The sequence below is a fragment of the Protomyctophum parallelum genome (genome assembly GCF_964188405.1).
Source record: "Protomyctophum parallelum genome assembly, chromosome: 2".
NCBI lineage: Eukaryota > Metazoa > Chordata > Actinopteri > Myctophiformes > Myctophidae > Protomyctophum > Protomyctophum parallelum.
This window is the reverse complement of record NC_139699.1, coordinates 41,489,348-41,512,920: the sequence shown is the minus strand read 5'-3', so window position 1 is coordinate 41,512,920 and position 23,573 is coordinate 41,489,348. Positions and strand designations below refer to the sequence as shown.

The 23,573-nt window shown below is 43.3% G+C and overlaps 1 protein-coding gene across 2 annotated transcripts in view; it reads left to right on the top strand.

Moving 5' to 3' along the window:
* The window catches only part of LOC310855260 (tetraspanin-4-like), a gene marked incomplete at its 5' end in the record, with an annotated part of 266,914 nt that overhangs the window by 35,785 nt on the left and 207,556 nt on the right, over positions 1–23,573 (top strand). Inside the window, one exon of one of the 2 annotated variants that reach the window (XM_083760197.1) lies at positions 12,036–12,115. In XM_083760197.1, the coding sequence (XP_083616323.1) occupies positions 12,053–12,115 (63 nt within the window). Of the gene's footprint in view, positions 1–11,770; positions 12,116–23,573 lie in introns of those variants that run through there. The other variant, XM_083760196.1, reaches the window with a different exon arrangement.

Genomic DNA, 23,573 nt, shown 5'->3' with positions numbered 1-23,573 from the left:
AACCTCTCCATATTCTAACTTTTTGTAGCCTGGCTCCAGCCCTGAATCGCTAGCTACGCCCATTAAAAACATGTTCTGGCAATTTAGAGTCTCGTGACTCTTGTCTACGGCAGTGTTAGACTCATTTGAAAATCGGTTACAGCGGCAGATTGGCCATAAGCGTTGTTTCAACTTGATGACGTTAAACAACAAACATGGCTTTCTGCCCCCACTGTGGTTTTTTTGATTGATTGATTGAAATATTTATTAACAGTTTGTAGAATTACAGTACATTTCAAGCACAAACTCAATACAAAGACTGTTAACTGTGAGTGGACGACCCAATTAAGCATTACACTTGTTTACAACAGGGTCCACATTGTTCAATTCATCAAAACATTTAGAGACATACAAATAGACACTTCTATGTAGTTAAAGAACAGAACAGGAATTCATCATATAGGAAGCAAAAAGGGAAAAGATACATATACAGTGAGGGGAAAGGTGGGGGGGGGGGGGGGGGTGGGAGGGATTCAGATTTTACAGAGGCCAGTTTCGAATTGCAGCCATCCGTAGGTGCCCTTTGAGAGCGGTTTTGAAGGAGTCAAGGGATTCACATGTCTTAATGACTGTTGGTAGGTAACTTGCAACCGTATCAATCTGGCTATTAAATCACCCTAGGTTAAATAGTTTATTTTAAGGTTTTAGAAACATCATCATCCAACATATTTTACCGTTTTTGTTACTTTGTTACTTTGCTACTATTTTGAATGGTTGGTGTGAACCAATCGCCGAAGTCGCCCATATCAGAAACTGCTGCCATGCAGGGAAGGGTTTCAGTCTGAATAATGAAGTGAAAGGGAAATTCAGGCTAAGTCAGGCTAAACCTTTTGTGTTATTTCATAAACTAACACCCTACTACAGCATCACACAAAAGCATCAAAAGTAGCAGTGGAACGTGGATGGAGCCTGCTTGTGTGCAGATTGTATGAATAATTCAAAGTTCCATTTCCATAGCTCACCTTCCCAGATCCTATGCAATGTACCTTTAAACCAGATTCATGCTTTGGCGGAAAAGTGATTTATTAAGTAAAAGTATGAATACTGCAATGTAGAAGTCCGGAATTCAAAATTGACTTGAGTGAAAGCACACAAGTATTGGTATCAAAATGTAGTTAAAGTACCAACAGTAGTTAAGTACTCATTGTGCAGAATGTCTCATTTCTTAAAAATTCTTTATACATGGCTGAAGTGGTTAATGTTTGTTTATAATAATCAAAATCTACAAAGTAACTAGTAACTAAAGTTTTCGAATAATTGTAAAAGTAAAGTAAAAGTACAATATTTGCCTCTGAGATGTATTGGAGTAGAAGTAAAAGTTCTGAAAATTGGAAATACTCAAGTAAAGTGTGAATAGCTCAAAATTGCACAACGTCAATGGCGGGTAGAAGACTAGTGCTAACCGTTACTGTTACAAAAAAAGCATCCTGCATTCCAATCGACTCTGTATTTACAACAAGCTCTTGTTAACTGCTTTTGACCCCCCTGGACGTCAGTCCAAATCCAACACCTAACTGTCATTGACGTCCTCAGACGTCAGGACCGTGTTTTATGCTAAAGATCGCTCTTTGCCAACATATGAATGGTTCCATGTTGCTAGGTGATCGGTACAACCGGAAGTGAACCTGAAGCCAAATGTTTGTCTCTGTCTGCCTCAATTTAATAGATTCATAAAAAGGCATTGATGTTGGACTTTTCACAGATTGCGTTTTTGGTCAAAATAAGCTGTATTGTATGGTTGAGTATTATTTTGCAAAATAAAGAAAGAGAGAATGCCTAATAAAAATATTCGGCGATGGACTCATCCAATCCACGATTGCCATATATTCGTATCGCCACCCAACCTTAACTGTGGGTTCAGTCTCCACACAACCGGAGAGGTGTGGATGCTTCATGATGTAAATCACAAATGTGTTCTTTCTGGCAGATTGGTGGATTTGAGAGGGATGTGTGCAAGATTACATCAGGATTACAGCATCATCACAGGTTGAGTGGGTGTTAAACGGACTGTTAAATGGTGTGAAGCAGAGATCATGCTTCACACCTAAGAATGCAGAGATGGTTGATAAATTAGTGATACATGCCCTCTTATCCCTGCATGTCATTACTTGCTCAAGCAGAGCGTGCAAGTACTGCGATCGGCTGGGTATGGATGGATGGGATGTAGTTGTCCTCCAACAGCCAATTAGGGACCACCATTCTTGGTGACATAAGGTACGTTTCAAGGTTGGTGTAAGTTCAATAACAGGTCTAAAGGGTTTAGAATAGCAGAGAGAGCACTAGGACTCAGAGCAGTAGTTTATTTTCACCATTCATAGTAGTATATAATTCTGAAATTAATACTTTTTGTGATTTTGCTTTCCATATAGCCTTTTCTATGGGGGTTTCTTTAATGGTAGGAACATTCTTATACATGTTGGCCTTCACCCAGCTCCTTATTTGTAAATAATAAAAAAAAAGTGTTCCAGGTAACTGATACCGTTTTTGTATTAAAGTTAAGTCCGCAAATATCTCTTTATTGCAAAGATCACCTAGTTCTGTGACTCCTTTTTCTTTCCAGTTTGCAATAATACCATATCTTATATTTTCTGGGACTAGAGGGTTATTCCATAGTGGTTTGTGTTTATATAAGATAGGGCGGACGGAGTCCCAGCAACTTGTGACTTTCCTGCCAGCACTCAAATGTGTGGCAGATGATTTGATTTTTTGTGATCTTATACCAGTTTTTTAATGATCCTATGAATGGAATTGAGCTCAATGTAGTTGGTTTAACCATTTGTTGTTCTATATTTACCCAGGCTGCGTTCATGTTGTCTCTTTGAAGCCAGGTCCACACAGTTCGTAATTGTGATGCCAGATAGTACAATTTAAAATTAGGTAGATTTAGTCCTCCTTTTGAGATTGGGGCTAGTCATTTTTACCCTTATTTTTTTCTCCACCCATAGGAACCGTGAGATGGTTCTGTTTATGTCTATAAACATTGCAGTCTACTATTAACTTAAGTAAAACATTTGAGTACCTTTTCCACGACTGGTCTTGTGTAAATCCTGTTTTTGTCAGACATAGTAGCAGAACAGGTATTAGTAATGAAAAAGCAAAGAACCTAATTGTTTCCAAGGTTGTTTATCTTGACTTTGTTCAGCTCGTTCATGTGCCTGATTGTCTGTGGGAAGTAAAGTTATTTATCAATCTAGTCTAGTGTTGGTGCATGGCCTTGAGGCTGTGGAGACACCCTCCATGTGCTATCATCTGATACAGGCTACTATCAGATTTACATAAAACTGAGAAATAAGGGCTATCTCCCTTATTTCTCAGTTTTATGTTAGGCTCCGAGAGGGTAAAGAAGATACCTCAGGTATACGAACAAGATGGGAAAGAGAACTGGGTATATACAGATATCGGAAGAACAATGGCACGATTCCCTCCTGCAGATTCATAGATGTTCAATCAATGCAAGCCACTGTCTTATACAGTTAAAGATTGTCCATAGACTACACTACTCGGATGTCAAATTGCATAGAATATTCCCCTCTGTGTCACCTGTGTGTGAAAAATGTGAGTCTGGGGAGGCCTCTCTGGCCCATTGTTATATGTTATGTCCCATAATTCAAAACTACTGGATCAACGTCTTTAATCTGTTTTTTTTTGATCTGTTTGTTTTTTAATTTCTTATTTTTATTCTGTTTTATGTATAGGGGTATTCATCTTTTTGCAACGAGTATTCTGTTGCAGTATTGATACTTTCATTTAAATAGGCCTAAGTGAAAAATGTGAGTACTGTTTCCACCACTGCAAAAACGGCACGAGGTACGTACAGGCTAAAAGTGAGACCAACAACTGGGACGAGCAGCTCTGTATTTGTGGAACATTCATGATTAAAAGCGGTTCACAACATGTGTTTACCATCATGTTTACTGTATGTAATTATTCTATACAAATTATATTTATACAATTAAATTAGTATTATTATTTACAGATAGTTCATCTTTAGTTTCCCCATATTTTATGTGATCTATAAGATCATGCATTCTGTTTAGAGGTATTATGAAACCTCAAACCAGCTCTGTTTGCTGATGTATGTGCATGACCTCTAATGTTCCATAAGAGACGGACAGTCCCTTATAGATTTATGTCCTATAATTACCTTGAACAGTTTATGAGGCCTACAGGCCTTACCTTGCACTCTATTATAAATCAGCTTAGCCAGCTGAATGCATTGTGATGCACTGTTGGGTGTCGCTGGGTGGAAACCTCTTATGTCCTAATATGTTACTTTAAAAAAAGAAGCCGTGTTCCAATCACCGTACTTCCATCGGGGATCTCTGCAGCCCAATCGCTGAAGAAAGCCCTGCCTTTTTTCAAGCTAGGCAGGTGATCGGATGGGACCGTCTGTCAATCATATTGACATGTCTACGTGACGTATGGTAGCTGCACTAGCAGGAAAGTAAACGCCCCCTGCGAACGACGCCTGATAACATTAGATTCAACACTTTTTAGAAAACCCCTCACTATTGTGTCGGATGTGTAGGTCATGTCTTCGCTTGCTTTCATGAATAGAAGACGATTTTCAAATTTTAAAGCACTAGGAGGTGCTGGCTCAGCAGTCTAGGTGCCCAGACGGTTTAGCTAACCGTCAGGCTGGCTCAGCAGCCTAGGTACCCAGACGGTTTAGCTAACCGTCAGGCTGGCTCAGCAGCCTAGGTGCCCAGACGGTTTAGCTAACCGTCAGGCTGGCTCAGCAGCCTAGGTGCCCAGACGGTTTAGCTAACCGTCAGGCTGGCTCAGCAGCCTAGGTGCCCAGACGGTTTAGCTAACCGTCAGGCTGGCTCAGCAGCCTAGGTGCCCAGACGGTTTAGCTAACCGTCAGGCTGGCTCAGCAGCCTAGGTACCCAGACGGTTTAGCTAACCGTCAGGCTGGCTCAGCAGCCTAAGTGCACAGACATTTTAGCTAACCGTCCGGGTTTAGGTCCTTTTTTTAATGATATAAAACGGGATCGCTGTAATACATTTCTTGACGGATCCCATTGCTAGGCAACGCCTTGTTCTGAGCTCCCGGACATGTTTTGCACATGCGCACAGCCATTCACTTCCTTCATGGGCCAACAAATCTTGCTATTATCTCTGAATCTACGGCACTGTCCATGGTTTTCATCAGAACGGCAATGTTCTGTCCTAATTACTGACTTAATCAATCATCTCGTTTGGAATATTAACGCTTCTAAAGAGAGACGAGACGATCAGACGAGATAGCGCAAGGTAGTAATGGAACATTATACCTCCCCGGTTTTGGGGGAAATGGAAGGCGGGGCTTTTCAGAGTAAAATCTGCCCATCTGCTTGGCGCCTTCATTCTGAAGAACTCTGTCAGCATCATAAGTGCTAAAAGTTATGGCTCTCGCCTTGCCCACCCGCCCCCAGCCCCTCCCATCCCCCACTGGGGACAATTGCGGAAGGAAAAACGGGAAAGCGAACTCAATACCGCCACCATCTGGCGGAGTGAGGTTAGTGTTCCAATGTGTCAGTGTCAAGTGCCAAGTGTTAATTTTCACAGCAGATTTTGGATTTAGTTTAAGTCTGTCTTTTTAATAAAAATCTAGTTTTAGTCGTATTCTTGTCATCTAAAAAGTATTAGTTTTAGTCTACTAAATACTATGTTTTACTGACTGACTGTTTTTGTGCTGTGATTTTCTTTTATAGTTTTTTCTGTGGCATTCATCTTTGTACGTATATGTTGGGAAGCCAGCTATATGTATATACAATATGCTGTTTCTGATATGATTTGTGGTATTGTAAAAAAGAAAAGGACACACACGTCATCAGCGTATATTTTATGTCGGACAGAGTGTGTGCGCACATCAATTAGTGTGTTAATGGAAGAATCCATAGAATGGTATGAGGATGCATCACTTTGCCTGGGATGTGCTGGGATCAATATTATGTTTCTCACATCCTGTGTGCAGTTGGCAAGTTACATCTGGCTGCTGCCTGTAGAATGTGTAGGTACTTTTCATGACGCATTTGGAACCCTGGCGTTATGTTTAGATCCCTGGAGGAAATCCATCTGCCCCAGGTGTATAGTCAAGGATGTCTATAAGGACTCATTTATCCAAGTGATATGTGGCAAAAGGCTCACGGACCCAATCCCCCTACAACAGCATAAAAACGGGCTGCCTGTGGAGCGCGGTGAACTTTGTGCTGGCAATCAATGGATGGCTACAGTGGATGTGCCAGTGCAGGCCCCCCCAACCCTGTGCAGGGGTACGCAGACGACATGGTCGTATGTTCCCGTCACGAGGGAGTAATAAAATACATGCTTCCAGGACTGACTCCTTTTTAGAGTGGTCTGGTGAAACAATGTAACAAACAGGTGAAACAATCTAAATGTGCTGTCTTTTATGAGAGGTAATCGCTGGTATCATGCTAAGTCAGATAAAATCCCATCATTCACAATATACAATGTACCAATCAGAGTCTTTGCACGCCACGAAACATACAGCAGCTACCTTTGCCATAAATGTAATGTCACCGGGGAGTGGACCGTGCAAGTGGACGAGATTGTGTCAGATTACACGGCCAGGCTAGACGTGATAAACTCCTCTCCTCTCCCACTGGTTATGAAGCTGGAAGCGATTAGGCATGGTCACCCTGTCCAAAATACAACATCTCTTTTCCAATGTTCATATACCAAAGAAGGTACTGTATGACTTGAACAACAAAACTGTACAGCGAGTGAGAAAATGGTTTGGCCTGAGCACACACACAACCCGTGACTTCATATTTCACAGTAAGCGGGAGGGAGGGCTCGGGGTACCGGACATTGAATGGACATATATCCACAAGCCTTTCCCATCTATTAAACATGCTTAACAGTGACGATCGGGCAATCAGAGAGCTCTCCAGAGCCTCGCAAATTCTTGATCTGGAGTGACGCAGGCTCCCCAAAACAGGCGACCCTCCCCAGCTTCCTTGGGTTAAAAAAGAAGCCCAGTAGTAAATTGGATACCAACGCAACTGGTTTTGGTGTAAACTCTGACTAGCCTGATCTGAACGATCTGTGTAACTGGACTGGTGTTTCTTTAGAGTGGAAAGGAGTGGACAACGAGACTGTGCGCGACTCTGAATCTGCATCACTGACCTGTCAATCAACGCACGCGCAACAGCAAGCCGCGACGACGGAACAGCAAGCGCGCTCTCTACCAACGGCGTGTGCATCTTCTAGCGCTCAGAGAGCTCCATAGAAAACGGCGCTGGGCAGGACTACGGCTGCAAGGGAAGCTTGCATGCCTCCAGTCAGCTGATCATTCCGTGTCCCACTCAATTCTAAAAAATGCAGCGATTGATGAGGACATCGATCTTCACAGTAAAGGCACGCCTCCAAGTGCTGCCAACCAAACTGAATCTATCCATCTGGTATCCCAATAATCATGACCCTCACTGTCTACACCATGGACAGCATCAGACCATAGAGTCTATATATGTCCCATATATTAAACGGCTGTAATATTTACAAAGGACTGTATATAGCGAGGCATGACAGAATTGTTAACATTATTGCCAAAGATGTGTCACCTATGTTTGATTCCTCTGTTGTGTTTCACAAAAATTCCTATGTGAAACCAGAAATGTTTCAATGCAATGACCCAACCGTATTTGCAAATATAACTGCAAATACACCAGATTAGGGCTGCACAATATATCGTTATCGTATCGGTATCAAGGTATGAACATGCACAATATCAGTATCGCAAAAAGGCAACGGTATCGCGATATAGATATATCGTCGACATATCGATATATCGTCCACTTCTAAAGCCAGCCCTCTGTTTTAGCCTGTGCCCCTCGGAAAATAAACCATCACTCCGTTTGTCCCTCTGTCCTGTTGTAGCCTGGCTCCAGCCCTGAATCGCTAGCCACGCCCATTAAGAAAATATGTTGCTGCACGATATATCGTATCGTATCGATATCGAGATATCTGCCCTATATATCGTGATATATATTATATCGTATCGTATCGATATCGAGATATCTGCCATATATATTGTGATATGAATTTTTGTCCATATCGTGCAGCCCTACACCAGATGTCATTATAATTGACCAGCACAGCAGAGTTTTTTCTATTGGAAATTGGCTGTGCTTTTGATTCAAGTTTAGAGGAAAAGCTATCCTTACTCAACAAGTAAAATATCAACCATTAGTACAGGCCATTATACAACTGGGCTATACATGTCAGCTCATTGTTTTTATATTTGGCAGCCTGGGCCATATCCACAGGCTAGTGGTCAGAGGCTTGAGGATTATGGGGTTGTCCAAGTGTAAAGCAAAGCAGCTTGCAACATACTGTTCAATCACCTCCATTATAGGCAGTCGGTCTATTTGGAGGAGAAGGTGCTTTTTGTGCCCATGATTTTCTTTCTGTGTTGGTAATATGACAGACTGAAGTAAATAAGTTAATGTGCAACACTGCATGTGTTGCCTATATTCTGTACATTAGGGCTTGTTTGGATTCAAGCACTGTGTGTGTGTGTGTGTGTGTGTGTGTGTGTGTGTGTCAGCGGGGGATAAACAATAAGGATACATTTTGCAGAGAAGAGCCAGGTTCTGCTGATCTCCCATCAAAGCTACAGCTGTGATGGGGACGGGCATGTTAAGGAGGATAAATTAATGCACCTCATTAGAGGCGAGTGTGATATACCTGCGTTGCATGCGTACATTATAGAACAAAGGGTTCTGTACGTTCCTTTTGCTTTGTAGTCGCTGATGCTGCAGAATCAGACGGGGGAAATGTTGTTTGCTGTCAATGTCGCCGTGCTCTTCACACTCTGTCGAGTGGAAACCTCATATGTACTGTGATCAACGCGTATATACACCCGCCTTCTAATGAGACCGCAAAATCCAGAGGTAGAAAACTGCTCCCTGATGTCATCACTAGGGACATGCATCCAGTTTATTAACAATTGACTGCCACCCGCGATTCAGTCAAATGTCCCTCACCGGTCACCGCCGGCCGTAGAAAAAGTTTATTTTCTGCTCCAATACAGCTCGGGACCGGATCACATACGGGTAGACTGGGGCGCCGCGTAGGAGGCAGGCAAGGCTCTTGTAGACTCTGGAGGTGATTGGTGATGGAAGGCAGGTGTGGAGACTGGGAACTGGAAGCAGTGGTGCTGCGAATGTGCTATGGAGCCCTCTGGTGGCGCTGACGAGTCCAGCGATAATTATATGGAGATGGAAGGTTTCGTTTAGCTGCCTGCCAGTAACGATAATGCATGCTCGTCAGGTGCAACGACAGGAGCCTGGTTTTGGGGTGGGGATGGGGGGGCATCATGTCTGAGGGTCCTGTGGGTCCCGCTTACAGTGAATCAACTCACACTGTGTGGCTGTGTGCTGTGCACCCGAACAACTCTAGAATGTACAATGAGCTCCAATGCAGGGAGGGAGAGAGATGGATGGATGGATATTGATTGAATACTTTTAACCGTTTGCAGAATAAAAGCACACGGAAATAGTCCAATACAAGGTCTGCTAAGAGGATTTAAAACCCAAGAGAGCCTATAGCTTGTTTCCATTGCGGTCCTTCATATTCAATTCATCTGAACATTTAATGACATACAACTATACAGTAGCCTACTATTGATGTAAAAACATCAATAGACATCCATAAACATGAAGAGGAGAGGAGAGAGCTAGGGAGACGGATATTGTAGAAAGAGACACGGTAACATGTGGGAGAAAGTGTGAGAGCACAAGTGAAACATGCTGCATAGAAGAGGTGTATTAAACACATACAGAAGAGGTGTGTGTGTGTGTGTGTGTGTGTGTGTGTGTGTGTGTGTGTGTGTGTGTGTGTGTGTGTGTGTGTGTGTGTGTGTGTGTGTGTGTGTGTGTGTGTGTGTGTGTGTGTGTGTGTGTGTGTGTGTGTGTGTGTGTGTGTGTGTGTGTGTGTGTGTGTGTGTGTGTGTGTGTGTGTGCGTGCGTGCATGCATTTGGAACAGATCTCTCTCTGTGCGTGCGTGCCAGGGGAGGATGGGCTGCCATCCCCTGATTGGCTGTGGTGGGTAGTAAAGGGTGTGTCTTAAAGATGAATGTGTGTCTCCCTGTCACCAGCGCTCATGGTTCTGGGACAGACACCTGGGACAGAGAGGTGCAGGTGGTGGAGAGACACTGGTGCAGAGAGAGAGAGAGAGAGAGAGAGAGAGGGGCTATGGGAGAACAGAAAGGGGAGGGGGAGAGAGAGAGAGAGATAGCAGCTTGTGAGTGAACAAGGAGGGTAGAGAGAGTGAGAGTGTGTGTGTGTGAGAGAGAGAGAGAGCTCCAGGAAGGCTGGACTAGCGCTCAAACACTGCAGTCATTCTTTCATCTCTGAAACTCTCTCCTCCTCTCTCTCTCTCTCTGTCTTTCTTTCTTTCTGTCCGTCTCATTCCTGTGAGTGCTGAGCCATGAGCCACATGGACACCTTGCTGTTCTCCCCCACGTAGATGAGAAGAGAGAACGCTTTTCCAAAGGAGTGCGAGGAGCGGGACAGCCGCACCGGGCGATACTGCTGCGCGGACGAGAGTCTGGGAATTAATTAATCGCCATCAGCAGCACAGGGGAGCGAACAAGAGAGAGAGAAAGAGAGGTGTAGGAGAGATTACCAGAGAGAGAGAGTTTGAGCCAGGGAACCGGTGTAGAGGAGGATAATACATTATCCCAGAGCCCCTTTTCATTTACAAAGGAAGAAGTTAGTACAGATATTGGCGAGGCGAGGGGGATTTCAAACGGCGGCCGCTACTTGAGAAACCAAATAATTCCTCACATGTGCTATATTGATCATTGCTCCCCACTTTCCGTTTCATCCTCTCTCATTCACCAGAGCATCCTTCCGTCCACCCTTGCCACATTTAATTTCAATCCCGTTTCTTTTTTCGACCCCTTTCTTTTTTTATTCTTTGCAGTTTTATCCGCGTCAGCAAAAGCCCAGCGGCGGCAGCAGCAAAACCACATGGGTATTAGTGGGTTCTACTTACAGCTCTGAATCGTTCTTTTGTCAGCGGGAGAGTGAGTCATTAGTGACATTGTAGCACCGTTGTGACTTTTTGTACCCAAGTACACCTGTCTCTGAATGGCAGCGGAGCGGATATATCTTCTGCTTCATTCTTCTCAGCAAAGCTGGACATATTAAGGGCTTTACTCTTGAGAGCTGGCAGCAGTCTTTCTGACTAGGATGTGATAGAATCGGCAGAACTGCTGTGGGAGCATGACACCTGCGTACATGGGATCCATGCATAAAGCATAGGGGTGTGATGGGATAGTGGCCTCTGTGCACAACATTAATTTCAACGGTGTTGGATTATACGAAGGGCTATGGATGGACGTGTTGCTGATAGAACGGAACCATGTGGAGCTGACGAGAAGAAGGCCATGATGATCTTTTAGCCGATTAACTCAAGTCACATTTTGACCCTCAACGAAACCCACTTCATCTAGCCGGCCACGCTGCTATCGATCGCTCATGGGGATTCAAATGAATGTTTGAGCTTAACAAGAGAGACCTCGACATTTGAGAGACTCACACCTTTGGCCCCGGGAGGAGGAACAGCCAATTATCTGGGCGTCCACTTTGAGCACTTTGAAACTGACTTTGAGAGAGAGAAAAAAACTGATTCAATTTATTCCACTCTTTTTTGTTTTTGTGGATCTCCTTGTTTGGAGGGAGTCGAGTCGAGTGTAAAAAAGAAGTCCCGTAAACGATGAGGCGTTCGAGCACGGACGAGACGCCGTACCGGCGCAGTCCATCCCTGGACAGCAAGCCCGACTCACCGCCGCCGTTCGGCTCGGGGTTCCACCGATACAGTGGCGAGTTCGAGTTCAAACGGCCGCCATTCGCGTTCGGCTTCCACACCACCAAGGCCCCGGGGGAGTCGGGGCGGGCCGGGGCGGACGGCAAGGGGCGTTACGCTCAGGGCAAGAAGTACGTGGTGTTTTACCTGGACCTCTCCTTCATCTTCCTCCTAGAGCTGCGGCGCTGCAGGATGGCCGAGGGCTGCATGATGGGCCTGCGCTACGGGATGGTCTTCTTCAACCTGCTCTTCTGGGTGAGTGTCACACACACACGCTTTATATCGCTGGGTGTACCTGCGTGAGTTTGTGTGTATGCGTGAGTGAGTGTGTGTGTGTGCGTGTGCGCGTGTGTGTCACAAGGAGTTTCTGATTCTGGAGGTGGGCTGTGTCTTTGATTTGTACATGCACCAGGCATTTCAAGATAAACATTTTAAGTGCCATCCATTATTTACAATCGTAACAAACCTTGGGTACAGATGTAGATTCTCCATGCTGATATTTGGAAGCCTGGGCCATGTACATAAACTGACCACGAGCCTAATAGCCAATATGCCAATAGCTGGCATGACAAAGAGCAAAGCCAAACAATTTGTCAAATATTGCTCTGTTTGCGCTGTTATTTGTCTGTGTGGAGGAGAAGCTGCCATGTGTATCCTTAACTGCCCATCAACTGTCAACACTGTCAACGTTACATTCATTTGGTTCCCTGTGCGCGTGTGTGACACAGACGCTTTTTCCCCCCTTCATTTTTATTATTACACTGACAGCAAACGTGTTATTGTTATAATGTACAGCTTGCCTGATATCTTTAGACATATTATGCCACACTATGTCTTGTAATAAATAGTATAACACGTGCACAGCAATGCACACACACACACACACACACACACACACACACACACACACATACACACATTTTCCACAGTTCTCAACAATAGCCTAGCTTTTATTAATATTCATGCAGCTGTCTTACCAGCATTGATGATTGATTTGACTTCGGCAATTCCGCATTGGCATTTAATCCACATAGCGGGCAGCGCTGTCAGACTACTTTGGGACTGTTCGTGCAAAGTTGCAAACTCGGATCCAGTTATTTACTCATACTCAACTGTTCACTATTTAACAGGTAATAAATCAAACTATTTACATTAATCCAACCATGGTGGTTTACATGTTGTCATGGAGGTAGAGTATAGCATCCACCGTGGATAGGTTTAACGCCGTCCTCTCTTCAATGGTTCTTCCATGCAGCTACACTAAAGTTACGTTTGCTGTAGCCCCATGTGACCTCAGTCCCTACGTTCATTCTGCATAGCTCCTACAGAATGAGCATAGGGACTGAGGTCACATTATGGGCCTGTATACGTTCGCTGCTGGTGCTGCTGTTGTTTGCGTTGCACCACCAGGAAATACACAGAGAGACTGACTAGTCGGATTGTTTTTATTTATATTTACACTTTTTTCTATCAACACCATGGCCAACCTGAATCGAATCCCGACCACCAATTATGCTAATGCGTAATGCTAATGCAACCCTAGCCCAACCCGTCGGGTACCTATACGGGCCGGGCCAGGTTTCGGTCGGGTATCCCAGCTCTAGTCGGCACGTGTGTATTTAGGGTATTTGTGTGTCTGCCAGAGCAGAACTGGATGATGCTTCCACAGGAGAGCAGCCTCAGGGACTGTGTGGTGTGTCCGCTGCAGAAAAGTGTTTTTGGAGCCGCCAGATCATTTCTGCCCTGCGTTAGAGAGAGAGAGAGAGTCTCCGAATGCTATATGGAGTCTGGAACAAGGTCTTCGGAAATCCGAGTAAGGAAGCTGCCATTTCTTTTTCTGCTTAAGCAACAACCATAATTATGCTTCCGTGATTTCTATTTATTTATAATACATTTGCATGTCTGTAAAGACTAAACGGAAGTGGGGAGGAGGCTCCACGTCCGCTTTATATTTTACTCATGATAGAACTTCCGTTGCTCCAGACTGTATGATGAAAGCATTTGGAAATTGCGAGAGGCAACAGTCTGGCAACGCGAGACTACACAGAGACAGAGAAAGAGACAGACACAGATAGAGAGAGACAGAGACAGACAGAGAGAGATATTAATTGCATTTTTATGGCGCTTTTCTATGCACTACGTACTACTCAAAGCGCTTACAATGGTTCATTCATTCATACATTGGGAGGTGAAGCGGCGAACAGTCGACGCCAGCCTCCTCACTTCCCACCCCCAATCCAACCCTTGATGCTGAGTGTCAAGCAGTGGGCACTGGGTCCCATGAGTCTTTGGTATGACCCGGCCGGGGATCGAACCCCGACCTCCCAGTCTCAGGGCGGACACTCTAACCACAAGGCCACTGAGCTGGTGGCCTTGTGGTTGATGTCTTGTTCCAGCTCATGTCAGAGTAACGTGGACCAGCTGGTAGGTATAGAGTTTTTAGAGACGTGTTGGCGCAGTCTGATAATAACCACTTATTCTGGATCTTGTCAAGTCACGATGTGCCAGATTTCTTGGGAGGCATACTAAATGCTCCGAGGTGCGCTGCGGGTCGGGAGAGGGTTGCGGTTAGGTTTAGGTGTCTGCCCCGGGGGAGGTTAGGGTTAGGGTGAGGGAGGAGGTAGGTTGTCGTTCGGACCAATGCTCCGTCGGATGAAAGTACTGCACTCAGATTTCTTGCGATGTTACATCAGGTGAAACAGAAAATGCAAAGGCTTTGAAAAGTGTTTGATGTGGGAGTTGAAGGACACGTTGTGATCAAAGATAAGTCTCAGATGCCTTGCAGTGGTGCTGCAGGCGAACGTAATGAAGCCTCCAAGAGTACGGCAGTAATGCTGGCTTTATGTGTTGCTAATGTGTTTAAGACCGAGCACAATCACTTCTGTTTTGCATGGATTTAGTAGCAGATAATTTAACTGATTGTGTTTACTCATTTACTGCTGGAGTAAATAAATATATAATCCAACCCCTGCCAGCGAGTTTCCCTTACCTTTTAGGCAGTCACAGTTTTATCTCCAGTACCATTGACCCCACGATTGTTGATAAACATGGAAGATTTCTCTGTGCCTCCGCATTTATTTAGTTTCTCTATGGTCCGTTGAAAATAGCCTGTCTGACCAAACGTCGAGAGGAGAATAAGAGAGGCGAGATACAGGCAGTGGGATCAGCAGTTGCACAGGATAATTTGTGTCAGTGTCCTTGAGCAAGATACTGAACTTTACAGAGTAAAAGCGGCCATGTCTTCCTGGCACCTCAGAGCTTCTATTTTGAAGGAATCCTGGCGCCTGATTTACAGGCGTTTTCCCAAATTGAATAAACAGGTGGAGGAGGCCTTGTGATCATGTGATGAGATGGGTCTCTGTGTGACAGAGAAGTGAAGAGCACCATCTAGCATAAAAACAAACACAAAAACACTGGTGATTGGTGGTGTGGGCTTGTGAACAATGCAAAAGAAAATATGAACAAACAGACTTAAACCAGCTTCAATGCAGTTCATTTAAGGACAACACACCGATCCCAATACTGTAAACTGATTTTTATTGAAGAAAGAACTGAAAGGAATGAATTGACGAGGGACTTCAGCCTTCAGCCATAGTCTTTGATGAACGTGCCTACTTGAGGAAGCTCGGTAGGGGGTCTGGCGTAGTTCCTGGGCACCATGAACCCCCTCAGGTCCTCTTTATGGAAAGGAAAGAGTAGAGAAGATGGGACAGAGAGGAAACAGCCAGATGAAGGAGCAGGGTGTTGACTTTGAAGTCTTGGGTCTGAGAGGCTAAATCTCATCAAATGGTGGTCCATGCCGTGGCTCAAATGTCAAATAAATAATGGACCTTGATATGAAAAGGGTTGAAAACCACTGTTGCAATCACCACCTTTATGCTCGGGAGTACAATTGAGGGCAAGGCGGCAAGCCTTCATTTTCAAGGCTAGGGCTTTAACCAACTAGTCGACTATTCAACTAGTCGACTAGTAAATCCACTAGTCGACCTTGTTGGTACTAGTTGACTAGTAACACCGTCTTTTAAAGTGAACGCGTATGCTGGCACTGGGAACTGGGGTTTATGCTAGCAGTAGAGATAGAGTTAAGCAGAACAGCCAAAGAAAATAACTCTATGGATAAAAATGTTTTGGATCATTCCTTTCAACTGACCAAAGATGGCATGGAGCTCAGTTTTGAAGAATTTTGGAGTTCATTCCAAGATGTTGGGCCACTGACATAAAGTGTCTTGCCCAGTTCTGCATAATCACTGCAGGCGTTTGTTTACAAGAGATGGAAAGACGGCCAGCTACTACGTGGCTTATTTCTAACCTATAACGTTTTCAGATACATATGTGTGCTGATTAAAACCCATTCAGGATGGGAACCCCTTTTGGGGTTCTTGTCGCTATCTACAGTATATTATATTATACATATATTATAGCAAAAACCGGCCTCAGTCCTAAATGGTGTAAGTTTAAAAGGTAATACTCTGTCTGGATGTCATCTTGAATGAGATTCAAAACGGAGTAGTTCTGTAATTAAAAACAGCTGTGTTTGAAGAAGCTATGGGAATCAAACGGGTGAATGAAACCAAGATTCATTTGTATTCTTGAAAGTATATCGATCACACAGCACATTTTCATTCACAGCAAGTAATTCAAATTGGCTTTTGATATTAAAATACAATTGACAACTAGGTATGCCCATACTGTATGATGACCACAGATATGCTCTAAAAGTGTGAAAAGCATATTTTCATTTCACCAGACCTTTAAGAAGTACACTTCTTACAGGTCGTACATGCATGAATGCATGTACGATCATGCATGAATGCATGTACGATCGCAATGGAATTAAGTCCTCTGACTTTTTGTGCTATCCGGATGATTCTACTGTACCATGCACCTTGGTTAATTGTATCATGGGTTAGGGTTTATTGATTTTGGTTCAAATAAATAAAATAAAATAAAATAAATGTGCACACGTGCATTTTGTGCAAAATTGTATGCACAGCAGACACATGAGCATATGTCTGTGAGTGTGAGTGGGAGAGAGAAGACTCACTCATGCATGTCAGTGGTGAAAAAAGTACTCACATTTCTTAGTAAAAGTATCAATACTGCAATGAAGAAATACTGCTACACGTACAATTTACTTGAGTAAAAGTACAAAAGTATTGGTAGCAATATGTAGTTAAAGTACCAAAATGTATGCAGCATTATGCTTCATAAGTTTTCAAATGTAGATCTTTTGGCAATATAGTAATAATAATCAAAATCAACAAAGTAACTAAAGTTATCAAGTAATTGCAGTGAAGTAAAAATGTATAATATTTGCCTCTTGAGATGTAGAAGTAAAAGTACAGAAAATGTTAAATACTCCAGTACATAGGCTACCTGAACATTGTATTTACTGTAAGTAGCCTACAGCACGTGAGTAAATGTGACCATTTCTGATGGAGGCCAAGTAATTGATTTTTTTTTCTTTCATTTTTTTTTCATGTCTTTTTATGAGTTGAGAAAACAGGCTTGAAAGGTTCACTTCTATGCAGAGGCGAATTCTTCTTTTAAGAAGATTTCCTGGGGGTCTTTATGTGTGTAATATGTGGTTTTAGATTTTAGCAGAGCCCAGTGTCTCTGATGTCATGGACACTGGGCTCACTTACATGTTGTCTCAGTAAGATAGCCCTCCCCCTATCCACAAGGAGGAGCAGTGCACCAAAGCATTATGGGAATTGTAGTCCAGGAAGGAAGTGAGCCCAGTGTCCATGCATGACATCAGAAACACTGGGCTCACTGCTAAAATCTAAAATATCTAAAATCACATATTACACACATTTCACACAGTTCTAAATCTTCTAAACGTCATTAACATATATTTTGCAAAAAGGGTGAAGTGTCCCTTTAACATTACACCTAGATAGGCTACAGTACATGTTTAAGCATTTATTTCAAATTTACATATATCCATTTCAGCCAAGCTCTTTTTAAAACACGAGGCTTCATCCACACATACTCGGGTATCTTTATAAACTGCCACTTCCTGATTCAAGAACATGTATTAGAAATGCAACGTTTCGGTCTTGCGACCTTCCTCAAGCATGCCTGAGGAACGTTGCATTTCTAATAAATGTTCTTGAACCAGCAAGTGGCAGTGTGCGGGTGTCCCTCCTTCCACACCTACTGTCTTTTCCCTTTTTGAAATGTTACACTTCTACACTTCAAACGTCTCTCCATCCACATGACAATGTAGCTAAAGGGCTACAAGGTAAGGCAGCCACACGGGGAGTCGGGACACATAAACAAATGTTATTGTGGGGTCCTTCGCATGAAAAACGTTTGAGAACTTACTGATTTAGAAGACATTTGTATAATCGGCCTCAGGTCTTAATGGGTTAACAACACTACAGTGTAATCCATTATCAGCCCAGAATTCATCCTCTATCCTGTTTTCGAAAATATATCTTCTTGCTCCTTTCCACAAAGACACAGATCTGCTGTCAATCGTCCTCTGTCTATAGTGGATCTTATCGCTTTACCCTCGGGGACGTTTTGCTCTGACTGTGTCATTCTGCGTCTGTCAATCCTATCTCTGACAGCCTCGCACCAGATCACTTCCATTTGCACTGTTGAAGCTGACAAGTGCCACCAGTGTTAATTTAGTCAACTATGATGAAACATTGTCGTCGGCTATCTTTTTTCACTGACAGAAACTAAATAATAATTAAATAAAAACTAAGCTATGATGACTAAAACTAAGACTAAATATATTGTCAATTGTGTCAACAAATAAAAACTAGACTAAAATGTTAGGGAGGGGCTCGTGGAGAAGAGATCCAGTACAACTAAGTCAAGCGATTTTATTTTTGGTTGCGCTCACTGGAAATAGCAGATGTACACGCTCACACCGCATTCATTCCATTGAAACTGAGGTAATTTTTTCCACTTCCTGAAAAGTAACCGTTTTGGACATACCAGGTTTCCACCCGACATCGACCGTTAGGCAGGGAGCGAGGAAGCCGTCCTTCATTTTTCTCGACGGATGGACGGTTGGTTTGAAATGAAGGACTAGGATGGTTGCACTTCAATTACCTTGTTAATTGAACAATGAAGGGAAAGTTCTTTTCTAGCACCTCGACAGTTTCACTAAAAAACTGTGAAATTTGAGACACTTGACAAGCAGTTGTCATGATATTTCTATGCCCACAGATGGAACCATTGGAGGCCAATTTCATAACAGTCCTTGTGTTCGGATTTTTATTATCCTCTAAAAATGTAATTGCTTCACCTCACTTTATTGTCACATCGTGCGCAGGTGAATAAGAGTGTCTGACATTCTGTTCAGTACAACAAGCTACCCATTCATTGCATTGTTACATTTTAACACTTGGGCAGTGTTGATTTTAACAGCAGATGTAGTTTTAGTCATATTTTAGTAATCTGAAATGTTTTACCTTTAGTCTAGTTTTAGTCAACTAAATGTAAGATCCCAGTTTTAATGGGTTAATTAAGAATAGGAGTAAAATATAACATTTCCAAATGAAATATACAGTAGATATAAAGTGTGTAATCAAGATAGAGTTCCCCAGTCACTTGTGCAAATTAAGAGCTCTCAAATTCTGCTTGAACCCGACCCGAAAATGTATGCTAATTAACCGGGCTAGGCCTTAATTTTCAGGCCCATTGAGAACTCAAGTTCAAATACGTCATATCAAATAGCAGAACGTGCAGCCAGGTCACCCAGATCTGCATTCCCCTCGCTTCGACCTCTGGCACCTTGACAGTCCGGTCATTCCCATCGCTTCTACCTCTGGCACCTTGACAGTCCGGTCATTCCCCTCGCTTCTACCTCTGGCACCTTGACAGTCCGGTCACACTAAATGGTTTCCGGGTCCCTCGGGTGGTGCAGAGGGCTACAGTATCTGCCCCCCACCCACGGAAGGAGTCTAGGGGCAGTGTTTCTCAAAATGGGTGCTGGCCCACTAATGCTATTTGGAATGCATCACCATCACTTCAGTTTAACCACTTAGACACACTATACTTGGTAAAACACACCCGAGTTGCACTGTACTGTACTTGATTTTTTCCCCATCTACACCAACTCTCTTCACCAAAAAATAGTAGATCTACAAGCTCACAACGCATCACAAACAGCAGTTCATAAACAGCAGTTGAAATAGCAGTGGGATGAACTAATTGTTGGCATAGATAAAAAACAATCAAAGAAAAAATGGTTTCCTAATGTGACCACTAAATTGGGAGATAAAAACAAACAAACAAATTGGTTCATGATGTGAACATTGACTAATTATTTCCTTGTATTGCCTTCTTATAATTATACTAAACTAGTATCTAACATCATCATTTTTGTGCGGAAGTGGGGTTGTTCGATTGTTCAAAATATTGCCGGTGGTCCAAAAATAGCTTGTGATCCACTGTGATGAGGTGGATTATGTTTCCAGACATCTACAGTAAATCAATGATGACCTGTCCCGTCAAATTCCACATGCTTCATTGGAACAGATGAGGGGGTTATAGTCATATTAGGAACTCCTGCATTTTGTTTTCTGAAAATACAAAATGTAGACTGATGGATCGGGAATACATTAATAATGAATGAATGACTGCAATGTGTGGCTGGGCGTTTCTAATTGGACTTTGTGGGCCTAAAAGGTCACAGTCTCAATTGAATAATCTGTCCGTCAACCAAGGGGTTGCATGAAAGTGATGATGTTGTTGTGTGTGCAGGATTTGAATCCCACAGTGCATTTTCTTTAAACCGCATGGCTCTGTAGCAGTCTAGCCTCTTAATTCTCAACTTGTTTTAATTTCAACAGTGGTTTAAAAAGTACTTGCATGTTTTACTCAAGTAGAAGTATCAATAGCATACATAGGGCTGATAGGGGTTCATAGGGCAGGGTCCATGGGGGTCCATAGGGCAGGGGCTGGGCCCATGCCATGGTTCCATAGGGCAGGGTCCATAGGGCAGGGTCCATGGGGGTCCATAGCAGGGCAGGGTCCATGCCATGGTTCCATAGGGCAGGGTCCATGGGGGTCCATACAAGGGCAGGGTCCATGCCATGGTTCCAAAGGGCAGGGTCCATAGGGCAGGGTCCATGGGTGTTCGGTTTTCGGTGAGATTTGCCGGGATCCGAATTCCCCAGAATGCAACAGATTAGCTAGGTTTAATACGCACAATTGATTTGTTTAATGCTTCAATAACTTCCTTATTTTACAAATCAAACATGCTTTTTATAGGGTTTTTATTAGTTCATTCTTAAACATAAAACACATATATCAACATTCACACGTTTGTTCAAACTCCCCACACAGACTGATAATAGTACCCTGGATTTGTGCTTAGCACGCCCTTAAAGTCTAGTACCTAACCCTGCTCTCATTTGGAGAAGTGTAGTTATATTGAAACATATTTATGGTATTCCTCTTTGCGAGGTTCCATTTATAAGTGTGCATGTGTGCGGTATTCCACTTTGTGTGGTTCCACTATGCTCACTTTGTAATGTGTGTGTGGCTCCACTTTTGTGTGGTGTTCCACCCACTAACCAGGTATGTGGCAAGTATGTGTGTGGTTTTAAATCTACCATTCAAGATTATTGATTGGAGAAAAGAAACACAATAAACACTTGGTTACAATCTAATTATCATATTAAACATTAAACATAGTTATGAATAATGCACATATCATATCATTATAATTACCGCTGGCCATCTGCTGCTTCTGTCACGGTGGTCTGGTGAATCTAAATTCAACCCTGGACCAACTATCTAAAGCAGTGGGTTGCTTCTGTAACCAATCAGATCGACAGGGACAGCTGTCTCAGCCAATGAGAAAGCACGGACCTTTATGGCCTGTGTACTGACTGAGACACCCTCTGCAACAGCCCCCATCACTTCCTGTCATGTGAGCTGCTGCTTATCTAGATCAACTGTCTAGATTAACTGTTTAAACCTTTACATATATTTATCTGGGCTTTTACCAACCCAGTATATAATAGGTTACTTAGGATACATTATCAAAGAAAAGGAATTAAAGAACCAGGTTATGGCTCCTATTAGCCTATACAGACATGTCCTGTAATCAGTGACTTAGTTTCTGCCTGCCTGTGGAAGTCATAAACCTCCTTCTCACATCAGGATCAGATAAGCAACCCCCTACCAGAGTGGCTGCATCCATGGAATGTGCCAGAGAGACCCATTTCAGTCCCTTGCAGTTATCAGTGAGGAACAGCTGATCAATCATTTTGACCTATTCTATATTTTACCACTAATTCTGAATAACACATCTTCGCACATCCATATATAACACGACAATGGGGGTCCATGGGGCAGGGTCCATGCTATGGTTCCATAGGGCAGGCCAATCAAACGGCCAGCTTCCACAGTATGCTAATGAGTTGTTTTTTACAGTTGGTAATAAAGCTCACTGCGCAGTCCAAGGCACAAAGGCATTTAAACTAACCATGTGGAAACACTTATTTCAGTCTGCACAGCTGACTGTGTTTCTTCTGCTGAATAAATTATGCATGTTGTGCATTAAAATCCAATTCATTGGCTCATATTGTTTTTTGTATTTGCTCCCCACGTGCCTGTAATACCAGTTGGGTACTGCATTGATTTGGCTTGAATAAAGCTTCTTTGATGAAGCAGTTTTTTTAAATCATATGAACGGTCTCACTAAGTTGGTTTAAAAAAAAACAAGTTGTCTTACCAAGCTCAAAATGGTAAATGGTAAATGGTGCATTTATATAGCGCCTTTATCCAAGGCGCTTTACAGAGATTGTGCATTACATTCACCCATTCATACACCGATGGCAGCGGAAACCATGCAAGGCACCAACTAGCACATCGGGAGCAATTAGGGGTACAGTGTCTTGCTCAAGGACACTTCGACAGTAACTCTGGGGGAGCCCGGGTTCGAACTGGCAACCTTACGGTTACCATCCAGGCACTCTACCCCTGAGCCACCGCCGCCCACCTAAGTCCTGGTTCCGTCCATCAGACGTGTCCACACGTCCTAGGGATACCAACCAACACGTTCAAAGGACGTATCCTCCATGATACCAGGCGAGAGAAGAATATTCTGAATCTTTCCCTTTTTTTAATTTCTCAGTCCGACTCTCGGCCACCGTCATTCGGGGGGGGGGGGGGGTTACCAGCTGGTACAGACAATAATAAGCTACCCCCCCACACACACACACAAAAGAGTGAAACTGGCTGATGTCCATTTTTGCTATTTACAAAAACAAACAAAACTACTTTTGAACAGTAAGTGAAACACTTTGAAAGTATTTTGACAATAACTACTTCAGTTCATGCCCCCCCTTGGGCATGAAGGGAATTCTAGTTATTCTACTTTTCTTTGCCGTGATGCTTGAAATGCTCTATTTTGGTCCTTTTTGGCTCAGCTGACACATCGTGGCAGAGTTCCAGATCTCACAGACCAGACAGAAGACGCATTAGTCACACACAAGGACTTGGAGTACATCAACCTGACACTTTCTATATTTCAATCTGACTCGCACTGCATTTATCACACTTGGAGGTGCCTCTAGATTAACATCAAAGAGTGACTGTCCCGTATACCTTTTGATGTCCGCCGGCTCGTAAGAACAGCCATCATCCACTGAACTTAATTGCTGCCAAAAATGTCAGCGGGAGCAGCGGAAAGTGTGATAGAAAGGCGCCAACATTCAGTGCAGTACGTGTCATCGTA